We start from the raw sequence: 12,692 nt of genomic DNA, 5'->3' as shown, positions 1-12,692 counted from the left end.
CCATTAAACTTATATGAAAAGTTCAAACACATCATTTGTGCAATATGTTTAAGACTAAAATGACCTCACTTGATGTTTAGTCTGAGATCCAAAAGAAAATAATCTAATGAAATCAGCAAGAAAGGACCAAAGGAATCTAACATAGGTTAAATACTTAATAAGAATGAAATAATGGATTTCATTCATTAAATAATGGATTTAAATAATTTAAAAAGCAATGTAATAAGGTTGCCTTATAAAAAATTAAGACTACATAGAAAAACAGTTTTAAAATAACAATTCTGGGGCTTCTGGGATATAGTCCAGTATTAAGATGCTTGCCTGCATCCGTGAGGCCAGAGTTGGTCCCCACCACTGGAAACAAACATGCAAACAAACAAAAGAGGTAAATGTTTCTAAATTCAGGACACTGTTCCTTAGGTTACATTCCCCAATGAAAGTTACATGCATAGAATAAAAAACCTAGGATGGAAGAAGTTTGGCATGTTCTCGAGAAAGGAGATCCAAGGCAAACAAAAATGCCAGTGATGAGGATTCTGAGTAAGTTACTCAAGAAAATGAAGAATACAAAATAGGCTCAATTTTATTTCATAAAATATATAGATATAAAATTCACAATACAATTAAATTATAAATCTGACATTTCATAAGCTTTTTGTATTAATCTGACATAAACCTTTGAATTTTTGCCTCACCTTGAAGAATCTTAACTGTCTTCAATTTGGAAGTCAGACATGTACAATACCTGATCAATTTTCTGCAACCCACTTAGTTGTACATTTAAGGTGACTTCTAAAATCACAAATTGGTCCTGTGATAATAATTTAGGCAGCAAGATACTGTGTTCACCCTTATCAGTTACTAAGTCTAATATCAACCTTTAAAATTACTGTGTAGGCATGCTAGAGAGGTTGTGGAGAAAGGGGAACCCTCCTCCATTGCTGGTGGGAATGTAAACTTGTACAACCACTCTGGAAATCAATCTGGCGCTTTCTCAGACAATTAGGAATACTGCTTCCTCAAGATCCAGCTATACTACTCCTAGGCATATATCCAAAACATGCTCAAGTACACAACAAGGGCATTTGCTCAACCATGTTCATCGCAGTTTTATTTGTAATAGCCAGAACCTGGAAACAACCCAGATGTCCCTCAACTGAGGAATGGATACAGAAATTGTGGTACATCTACACAATGGAATATTACTCAGCAATAAAAACAAGGAAATCATTAAATCTGCAGGTAAATGGTGGGAACTGGAAAAAGATCATCCTGAGTGAGGTATCACAGAAGCAGAAAGACACACATGGTATATACTCACTTATAACTGGATATTAGACATACAATATCAGATAAACATACTAAAATCTGTACACTTAAGAAAGCTAATCAAGAAGGAGGACCCTGGGTAAGATGATCAATCCTCACTCAGAAAGGTAAACAGGATGGACATTGGAAGAGAAAAAGGGAACAGGACAGGAGCCTCCCACAGATATGTTCTGAAAGACTACTCAGCAGGGTATTAAAGCAGATGCTGAAACTTATAGCCAAACTTTAGCAGGGTGCAGGGAATCTTATGAAAGAAGTGGGAAATAGTGGACAGGAGCTCCACAAGGAGAGCAACAGAACCAAAAAAATCTGGGCACAAAGGTCTTTTCTGAAACTGATTCTCCAACCAAGGACCATTCACGGAGATAACCTAGAACCCCTGCACAGATGTAGCCCATGGCAGTTCAGTGTCCAAGTGGGTTCCATAGTAATGGGTACAGGGACTGTCTCTGACATGAACTGATTGGCCTGCTCTTTGATCACCTCCCCCTGAGGGGGAAGCAGCCTTACCAGTCCACAGAGGAAGACAATGCAAAGGAAGACCTGATAGACTAGGATCAGAAGGAAGGGGAGGAGGACCTCCCCTATCAGTGGACTGGGGGTAGAAGCATGGGTGGAGAAGTAGGAGGGATGGTGGGATTGGGAGAGGAAGAGGGAGGGAGCTATAGGAGCTACAAAGTGAATAAACTGTAATTAATAAAAATTAAAATAAAATTTAAAAACTTACTGTGTAGGGACATGAGGAGTTGATGCAGCTGGTAAGATTACCTGATGTTCTTGCAGAAGATTAAGGTCTAGTTCCCAGTAACCACAAGGCAGCTTATTCCCATATGTAAGTCCAGGTCCAGGGAACCAGACCCCCACTTTCAGTCTCCACAGGAACCATGCACACATATGGTACACGTACATGTACATGACAGCAAAACACTCATATACACAAAATAAAATAATCTTTAAAAATAAATAAATGAAACAACTACTGTGTGTTCAGGGAGCTTTTTGGTAAAAAAGAGGACATTTAAAAGGGAATGAGACCAGTTTCTGGTTCAGTGTTGTGACTGATCAGTGTATTAACCTATAACAGGTCACTTTATTACTGTGACTCTCACCCTATTCATGACAAGATAGGGCATTAGGTTTACCTGAGTGTCTGTCTTTAAAGTCAAGCAAATAAAACTAAGTCCTGTTAGGAGAGATTTTTCCCCCTGCTTTGTAAAATATAACAAAGTAGGCAAAAAAAAGATTATTTCAGCTATCAAGTTTAATCTATCTCTGTAAAGTAGTATGGACAAGTTTTTGTTAATAACTTTAGAAACTATTAATTTTTCTTACATGAATCTTCATGATCATATATCAATATACTATTCATATTCAAAGCAATATAAAATTTATATATTTATAAAATGAATGTGTTTAAAAATGGTGCTTTCTTCTTCCATTGCAGATCTGTCCAAAAATAAAAAAAACTATTCTTAAGTATCTATTTACAATAACTGTATTGAGATATGACAGATATGTAAAACTACATAGAATTTTTGAATAGTGCCTAGTAAAATGATATGGCTTCGATATATAATGCAACTGCCAGAGCTGGAGAGATGGTTCAGAAGTTAAGAGCTCTGGCTATTCTTCCAAAGGTCCTGAGTTCAAGTCCCAGCAACCACATGGTGGCTCACAACCATCTATGATGAGATCTGGTGCCCTCTTCTGGCCTGCTGGCTCACATGCAGGCAGAGCATTGTATACATAGTAAATAAATAAATCTTAAAAAAAAAAAAAAAAAGATAGAACTTTCCAGGCCCTGGCATTTGTTAAAGCTTGGTCATTAACACAATGTTCAAAAGTGAGACTTTGGATAATGAAGGACCCATGGGAGCTCTGTCTTACTCTGTGTGCTACCCTGCCAATGGATTAAGAATTTAATGGCATTACTGAGACGTGATACAAAGCAGGAAGATGTGGGGCCTGGGTGGAAGTGCTGTGCTCTTAAAAGAAATGTGTCCTAAGTGTCCTCTCTCTGTCTCTCCTTTCCTCTCTCCCATCTTTTTCTCCTTCCTTCTCTCATCCCTCTGTCTCCATCTTGATATCTGTCTCTATCTCTGTTTGCTGGTTTCCCAGAACACTTTCCTCTACAACACCCTTACAGCACACACAGTGATGAAGCCACCCCGGACCTACTGAAGTCTCTTGAGTCTCCAAGCCAAAATAAACCACTCTCCCTTTAAATTGGTTCTCGGGTACTTTTCCACAGATGTGTTATGCTTACACACAGTAATCGGCACAAGCGGAAAAAAAAAATACTTAGAGAACTTGCATTTTTCTTATTTAAGCTATTCCACTTATAAAACTACACTTGGAATGGAGTTTGAAAAATAAGCAAACAAACGCAAAACACTAAAAAACAATTTCGTTATGGGATTATTCACAGAGCCAAGCCCCCAGTTTTGGATTAATCACATCACAACTGTAATCACTCCACTTCACTAACTTAAAGCCATCCCCTAAAATAGAATATCCAGTGTGTAGAAACAAGGAGAATCATTCTGCTTAGAGAAACAAATGTCTCTACTGACCAGCTTTTTTCCCAGTGTGGCAAGTGGGTTTTCCAGAAAGTGGTTGCAGAGAATCTCCACGAAGCATGAGTGACTGTTCATGGAATTCGAATCATAAGATTTTAGAAACTAAGTCTATTCTTAATAAAAACATAGTTATTCTACAGAAAGCAATGCCAACTATCAGTATGGTGGAAGCTTCTGTTTGTATACATTGAATCAGGGTATGCTGTAGATAGATGAGCTAATATGATAGTATCCACTGATGTTTTTAGAATATCATGATGAGTCAAGATTATTTTGAATGTAAGAACCAATAGTAGTGTTTTATGAGAATAACATATGCCTCATTAATTAGATAATTACATTTTAGGGTTTTCTGCTTTGTTTTGGAGTATGTGTACACATGTATGAATGTATGTGTCTATGTATCTACTTTACATGTGTGTAAGTGGATGTATACCACAGCAAACATGTGGAGGTCAGAGGACAACTCAGGTGTTGGTTTCACATCCCATCTTGTTTTAAGCAGGGTCTCTCTTTTGTGGTTCGTCACTGCATACAGCAAGCATGCTGTCCCACAGGCTTCAGGGAGTTCTGCTGTGTCCCTCTCACTGCTAGAACAGCTACAGGAACACACTGTGCTTGTGCTTGTGTCCCTGTGTTCTAGAACAGCTACAGGAGCACACTGTGCTTGTGTCGCTGTGTTCCAGAGTTCACACTCAGGTGCCTGTGCCTGGCAAGGTCTTCACTGACTGGGCTGTCCTCTCAGCCAAAACTCTGTGTTATATCTGTATTCCAGGTCTTTTAAAACCTTTGACTTGAGCACAGAGACTTGGGCTATCCTTCTTAACAGATATAAAACATTTTTTTCATCTTTATAGGGAATATAGTAAAATTCAGTAATTCAATAATGCATACAATCAGTACCAATCAAACTAAGGTGAAGAGCATTTCTACCTTCTCTGTGAGATTCTTGGCTATTTAAATTTCAAAGACACAAATGAGATTATTATAAACATCTTTCATGAAGAGCTGTTGATAAATCAGGTTCTATTCATATTCAATTGGGAGTTTTTGTTAGTATATAGCTCAAAAAACTACATGACAGAAAACAATCAAAGTAAAGTCACCCAACTGCCAATATTTATCAACAAAGAACAGATAAACTATTCAGATCAAAATGCCATACTAAAGCCTGGAGTGGTAGGGCAAACCTTTAATCCCAGCACTCAGGAGGCAGAGGCAGGAAGATCTGTTTGAGGGCAGCCTGGTCTATAGAGTGAGTTCTAGGACGGTCAAGGCTACACAGACAAACCTTGTCTCAAAACAGAAAAAAAATAAAAATAAAAAAAATAAACAACAACAAAAAAATGCCTACTAATCAGTATTTAAAAGGACTTAAACGACACATGCAACAATAATGATCTATCTAAAAATCAAACTGACTAGCCCAGCATGGCTGTCACACCAGCACTCAAGAAGCACAAGCAGATAGATCTCTATGAGTTCAAAGCCAGCATGTTAGGCAAAGGGAATTCCAACCCAACCAGGGCTACATAGAGAACGTCTATGCCAAAAGAGGGTGACAGAGGGAAAAGAAGAAATAAAGAAAAAGAGGAGGAAATAAAGGGTCGTATATTAACATAAAAAGTCATATATATGATTTTACTTACTCAAATTTCTAATATAAGCAAATTTAGAACAACAACAAGAACTCTTAATTTAGGGGGAAGTATTCTGACTTCTGAAACTTATTTGAAAATGAACCCAAAGTTAAATAAATAAACAAACAAATAAATGAGTGGACAAAACATGGTGATAAATAAGCACAATAAAACATAAATAATAAAATCCATATGGTGAATATGTGGGTCAATGTAGAGTAAATGTTTAATTTTCCCATAATTACATTTTTATATATCAGGTAAAATTAAATGTTATAAACGTTTTTTCATAATAAATTACAAGAAGAAATCATTAGTCAAGCTCTAAACAAGGAGGTGAGCTGTATCTCGGACAGCTAACCAACTTCTAAGTAAACATTAAAACAAACTGAAAGACCAATGATTAAACTATTACATAGCAAACAGGATACAGTGTGCATGTACATGAGTATACAAATGAAAACTAAATTAAGTAAATATGAAGATAAAATGGCTACAGGGTGCTGTGGCTCTCTTCTACAACCCACAATCCCAGCATCTGGCAGGCAGAGGGTTACCTTGAGCTCAGAATCACCCTGGGAACACTGTGATACATTGACAGACTAAACTACAAAAGGAGAACTTTTCTCTACATAAATAAATAAAATGTCTTTAATATGAAAGTATATCTAGTACACTAAGAAAATGTCCAAGGCACCTTGGAAAATCAACATACTTATAAATTAGGACAGATACCTAATTAATATGCAGAATAAGTAGCCTGGTGCAACCTAAGGATAAAATTAGAATCAAAGTCCTCCAATTCTTCCTTTTACAGTATTGATGTTGGCTGTTTATATAATCGTCAACATTACCAGTATTTCTCTTACTGAAAACGAAGAAAAAATAGACCAGCTTAAAAAAATTAGAAGCATATAAAAATTTTAAAGCTTCCAGATACATAAAAGACTAACATAAGTTTCAAACTTCCCAAGCCTATCATTTGCAACTGAAATATTGACAGTCCTTGTCAGATGGCAATCTTTTAAATATACCTTCCAGCAGAAAAATGTCATAGAAAACATCCCAGCATCCCATTTTCTCAAAAGTGAAAAAATAGAATTCTAAAAGAAGTACATTAAAAAATGTTAAAGCAATGACATTTCAAGCTCCATGTTTGAAGTATTTTACTTTATACTAAACAATGGATAAGTATTTACTTTTGTATAAAGCTCTAAAAGAAATAAAATCATGTTTCCTCATCTTTAGCAAGTGCTAGAAAAAGTACTAAATAAAACTACAAAATTAGCTATGAATTTTTTGTTTTATCTAGGGGAAGAAAAAGAAATGATGTGTTTCTTACATATATGATAGTGTTACTTACAAGTATATATATGTAGTGTAGCTATAGTGTTACATATATATAAATGATAGTGTTACTTTACATATATAATGTCTATAATATAAATAATACTTAAATCAAGTGGCTTACAAACATCTACTTCATAGAGTGAACAGTATAAACTGAGGTTGAATGAACTTACAATTCCTTGTGCTTGTCTTCAGCCAAGATCTGATCATTTGGTTTCAGAGAATACCTGTAACACATAAACAACACACTAGTCAGGTAAATATGCAAACATACTTGCCTCAATTAGACATCTGACTACATTTAACCCAATCAAATTGAAGTGTACGGTCTATCTGAGTATGAAATAAGTACCACAACCCTGTCAGATGCCTATGACTTAACTGATAAGACATCACCAGCTTTGCCAGAAACGGCAGAAATGAGACAATGTCCTAAGAAATGATTACTTTGGAATAGATGTTTATTCATAACTGTTTATAACAATTTATCAAGAAAAACCACTTGACATAGCTATATTGAAATTAACAGTATCAACTCTTCCCTAACACTTTGTGAAATATTCAGGTAAACACGACATCCTGAGAAAAAAGACCTATAATGAGAACCAGGTGTTGTGGCCTATGCCTTAAATCTTAGCATTTGGGAGGCAGAGTGGACCTCTGAGTTCGAGGCCAGACAAAGTGAGTCCGGGACAGACAAGGCTACACAGAGAAACCCTGTCTCAAAAATAAAACCAAAAGACCAATAATGAGTGTAATCCAGTAATTACAAAACACTTTTCTGAGTGTTAGTCACTACGGCAAAAACACCTCACCAGAACAACTTAAGGAAGAAGGGTTCACTCTGACTCACAATCTGAGGAAGCCCATCATGTTGAGGATGGCATGGCAGTAGGCATAAAAGGCTGCTGGTCATATTGCACCCACAGGAAGTAGAGAGTGACAAATGCTTATGCTCAGCTAGCTTTCTCCTTTTTATGTGGTAAAGGTCCTCAAGCCATGGGACGCTACCATCCACATTCAGGATGGAACATGTCACCTCAGTTAACCCACATAAATATAAATGACCGCATCTAACTTGTATGAAGCTCTAGGCTTTATTTCCAGCATTGTGTGTTCAGGGGAGGTGAAAGGCAAAGAGCCTTAGTAGCTTTTCAAAGTATACCTCCCAGAATTCCATGTCTCAAATGATGTAACCAGCTAACCTGGTGCTGTTTCTAAGTTTTGCTTTCAAGAATACTGAGGAGGCTAATCAAATAATAAGCTCATGTGTAATTTTCAGGGTAGAATTCAAATAACTGACAATGCTGAAAGTTCTATTACAATCCAACAAGCAGTGGGAACAGACTGTTGAGCTAACACAAACGCACTGGGGAGAAAAAAGGAGTCTTGTGAACACCTATAATCTTAGCAATAAGGAGGCAGAAACAGGTCTAAGTGAGCAAACTTAGCTGTCTTGGTTTTGGAAGGAGTGGTTGTTTTAGCAGTCTTACTGTGTAACTTAGGCTGTCCTGGTGGCTCAAGTTGGCCTGTCACTCAGCACAGGGTAGCCTTAAATGTTCAGTCATCTTGCCTTTGTCTTACGAGTGCTGGAATGACAGACCATTTGTCACACCTGATTTCCCTCAGTTTTATTATTCATTTATGTATGTGTATATCCTGTGAATACAGGCATAAACATGCTATGTACAGCACAAGGGCTGGAATCAGAGGATAGCTTCTGAAATTCAGTTCTCTTCCTAAGGTGGCTTTTAGGGATCAAGTTCAGGCTATCATGTTTACAGCACAAGCACCTTCTCCACCTGACGCACCTCGCCTGCCTAACCCTCAGTGTTTCAAATCAATAAGCCAAGAAGGAAAACTCCAACGTAGTATCTGAAAATCAACTTCCCACCAAGTTCTTCTGAGAATGACGCAAAGCACAACTTGTTCTCTGTTATCTTGCAAAAGACATGATTTAGAAAAGTATCCTTCTGGGTGCAGTGGCATACACCTTGATCCCTGCACTAGGAAAGCAGAAGCAGGTCTCTCTGAGGTTTGAGGCCAGCCTGGTTTATACAGAGAGACCCTGTTTTAAAATTCTTTGAGGAAAGGAATCTATAACCATTTATGAGATTGAAACACAAAGACACCCCCTAAAATCAGATACAACAAAATGGTACATTAGAATTTCACAATATTTTTTTCTACTTTAACTTAGCAAATGAAAATGAGATGTACATCAGTAAGCAGCAGATGCGGAAGTGAGGTTTGGGAAAAGACCCTCTTACCTTGCCTCTAACCCACAGAAAGAAAACCTTCCACATGAGATTAAAAGTCAAATTAGGCAAAGCTACTTAATTTCTCTAACAGGGATAAAACTATCCGTGTCACAGGGTTAATACCCAAGCCAAAAAGTGCCGATCCTAGTAATAAGTATACAACCCTTCCTACTTTTTTGGAAGGCTTCCACCTCTGCAAAAAGAGTAATTCCACTAGCTCGAGGGAAGGCAGTTTAAAGCGTGTATAACTTTTATGAGTCTTTTAAAAGACAGAAACAAACAAGCTTATTTCTCTGATGACTACTATGGCATGGAGATTAAGAACCGAAAGGTTTTTTAAGTCACTGTGGATGACATCCAAAGGGCACAAGTGGGAAGCCATGTCCCCACTGGGTAAAACAGGACAATTTAAGCACTTCTACAAACAGTAAAACTACCGAAGAATTGAGCATGTAAAATTTCATAAAAAAAAAAAAAAAAAAAAAAGGTGAAGTTAATGCATGTATTTCCAATGAAGCCCATGTATCTGCAAACAGTCATGAAGACAGCATTGCTGTATTGGCACAGCATGGTCATAAACAGTAACAAAGTTACTTGAGTACACACTACATATATGAATATATATACATATATATGTATGTGTAGAGAGATGTAGACAGGTGTGTGTGTGTGTGTGTGTGTGTGTGTGTGTGTAATTACGAAGGATGAAAATGGAGGAAGCCAAAAGTTTTACCCACCACAACACTCTGTAGACTGCTCGACTCACATTCAGGCTAAAGAAACAGATTAAGAGTAAAACAACAGCAAAAAGGTACAGATTTTATGAAACAGTGTTTTAACTTCTCATCAGCAAACCAGATAGGAAATAACTAAATTAGAGAATCTTAAAGAAAAGGGCTCAACTAGATTTTAAACCTGAATATATAAAACAAAATATATTCTTCATAAGCTTAACTTTTCCTATTCTTTTTTAAACAGTTATTCATGTCATGGGAGAAAATTTCAGAATGTGTCACTGCTGAGCTCTTGGGCCACGTCAACAAACTGAACCAGTACACTTCCTGTTTCTTTTCTAACAGTTTGTTCTGGCTTCTCTTCCCACCACTCCACTGTGGCTTACCTAGCTGAGGTCAAACTGGCATTCTATTAACAAGCATGATAAACTCTGTTAGGCCTAACGTCACTACATCTGGTATGAATGACAAGTCCTTGTCATAAAATCATCTACCTCTTAAGATTTCTTTCCCATCTCCTGCTCAGTATTTCTTAGTCTCCTTCCATAATTACCTTTGGTGTCTCTTGTTTTTGGAAGACATTTATTTAATTTTTGAAGATAGATTTGAGAAACAAGAACATGACAGGACACTTCACAAGCCAAATTATACAATAAAATAGACAATAGTGGCATAAGTATCTTTGCATCAAAAGCACTCCAAGTATACCAACAATGACAGCAAAGTTACAGCAGTGAGCAAAAAAGCCACATTCATAAATAACTAGGTCAAAAGCAAAACATAAGCACTTACCAATAAGATTAATAAGTGTGTAGACTTGGCTTATTATAACTCTAGTGACTTAAAGAACTATGAAAGACTATCCAAGACTCTGATGAGATATACCAAAATCTCCATGGATAGGAGGATAGAAATAAGATGGTTCAGCAGGTAAAGGTACCTGTCACCACGTTTGAAGACCTAAATTCAATGCTGGGAGCCACATAGCAAAAGGAGAGAATCAACTCCCGAAAGTTGTGCACACCTTCTTATCTGCGCAAAAACGCAATCAAAAAAATTATACATTTCTAAAGTTCTTTACGTATCTTAATTCCAGTGCTGGAAATGATATAAAGATGAACACATAGCACACTGAATTATAAGAAAAATAATACTAACAATTGAAAATAGTGGGTAATAGTTCTCTGTAATCACGCTCAGTCCGTGCCTGCCTGGGCCTGCTCAGCCTCATCTCTTGCTTTCTGTCTGAATAATGGACCAAACCCATATTCCTTCATTTCCTGAAAGGGAATAAGCTTCAGACTATCAGCAAAATATGTCTAAGATCCGTGCATTGTGCATGGAGAGGAGCTTCCTGAGGGAGTGGGTGGAGAGCATAGGGAATAAACACCACCTGCTACTCGTAAAGCTAAATCAGAAGAAAATGCCAAGGAAGGAAACTCAGATAATTAGAAGGCAGAAAAAAACAGAAAGATGAGCTGTCAAGTAGGGAGGGAAATGACCAATTGAAGTCCATTTTCTTTCTTTTTTTTTTTCCATATTTTTGCTTTTATTGAAAATAGACTCTTTTTTCATACTGAAGTCCATTTTCAAAATTTCACTAAGTGTACTAAATCCTCAAACAAAATTTACAAAGTGCTCTGACATTTCCAGAAAGTCAAGAATATGTAAACATGCAAATACTTACTACAACTTGCCGATCTATCTGGAGCAAGAACGTTACACATTTTAAAAAAGCTAACATCAGAAATAGTTTTGAAACTGACATCTATTAGACAAAGTGAAACATCTAGTTTTTCTGACAGAAGCAGTAGGAATGTACAAGTCCACAGGGAGAGGGTGGCACATGGCTCCATGGATAAGGTCACTTTCCAACAAGCCAGAAGACCAGAGTTCAATCCCAAAGACTCATGAGGTGGAATGAGAACCTATTCCAGAAGTTGTCCTTTGACTTCCATGTGCACTCTAAGGTATGTGAATGTGCAAGCACAGAGACACACATAATAAAGAAACAAAATGTCCCTTTTTTTTTTTTTTTCAAGATAGGGTTTCTCTGTGTAGCCCTGGCTGTCCTGGAACTTGCTTTGTAGACCAGACTGGCCTCAAACTCAGAGGTGCCTCTGACTCCAGATAATTAAAGGCATGCAACCACCCAGAGCTTTTTTTTGTTTCTGTTTTTGAAAATCAGGGCTATGAGCTGTGCCTGGCAAGTGTAAGGCTCCAGGTTCAATGTCCATTACTTTAAAAATAAGGCTATTATCGTCAACAGTCCAAATAATTTTTACCATTTAATGTTTTATAACACTGTAGGCATCTCTATATTAGTGAGTGTCTTCAGAAGCTAGCTGGTCTTGTTGAATTCTTATTTTGTGAAGTCAAACACTACACTATGAGGAAAGGTACAGATGTAACACATGATTAAGTAGTTTGTAAGAAGAAATTTATTGCATTTTATTTGTGGGCTTTGTTTGTTTGGCTGGCTTGTTCTAGTTTTTCCCAACATAGACAAGGCTGGCCTTAAAATATGACTCCTTTTAGTATTCCTGACCAAAGTACTAAAATTACAAGCATACACCACACTTGGCTTCTTGTATTCTTCACACATTTCCAATTCTGTGATTTTTAAATTCTAGCATTCGTATTTGAAGAGTGGCTAAGGTCTACAAATTTTATAAGTTTGAATGGCTGGCTATTGCTTTGCCATTACAGTTGAGATTTTATTTTTCAAGTGGCAGTAATAATTAGCTTTTCCCACATTAAGTAGCTTCATAACTTATCACAGACTTTTTTTTTTTTCTG

General features: G+C 37.0%; 1 protein-coding gene across 6 annotated transcripts in view; it reads right to left on the bottom strand.

Annotated features, from left to right (window-relative positions):
* Positions 1-12,692, bottom strand: part of Adk (adenosine kinase) — a 422,206-nt gene that overhangs the window by 362,640 nt on the left and 46,874 nt on the right. For all 6 annotated transcript variants that reach the window (XM_060382086.1, XM_060382091.1, XM_060382090.1 and 3 more), the window contains exon 3: positions 7,072-7,125. In XM_060382086.1, the coding sequence (XP_060238069.1) occupies positions 7,072-7,125 (54 nt within the window). The remainder of the gene's footprint in view (positions 1-7,071; positions 7,126-12,692) is intronic.

The sequence above is a fragment of the Meriones unguiculatus genome, chromosome 4, assembly GCF_030254825.1.
Source record: "Meriones unguiculatus strain TT.TT164.6M chromosome 4, Bangor_MerUng_6.1, whole genome shotgun sequence".
In the NCBI taxonomy this organism is placed as follows: domain Eukaryota; kingdom Metazoa; phylum Chordata; class Mammalia; order Rodentia; family Muridae; genus Meriones; species Meriones unguiculatus.
This window is presented reverse-complemented; position numbering and strand designations above follow the sequence as displayed.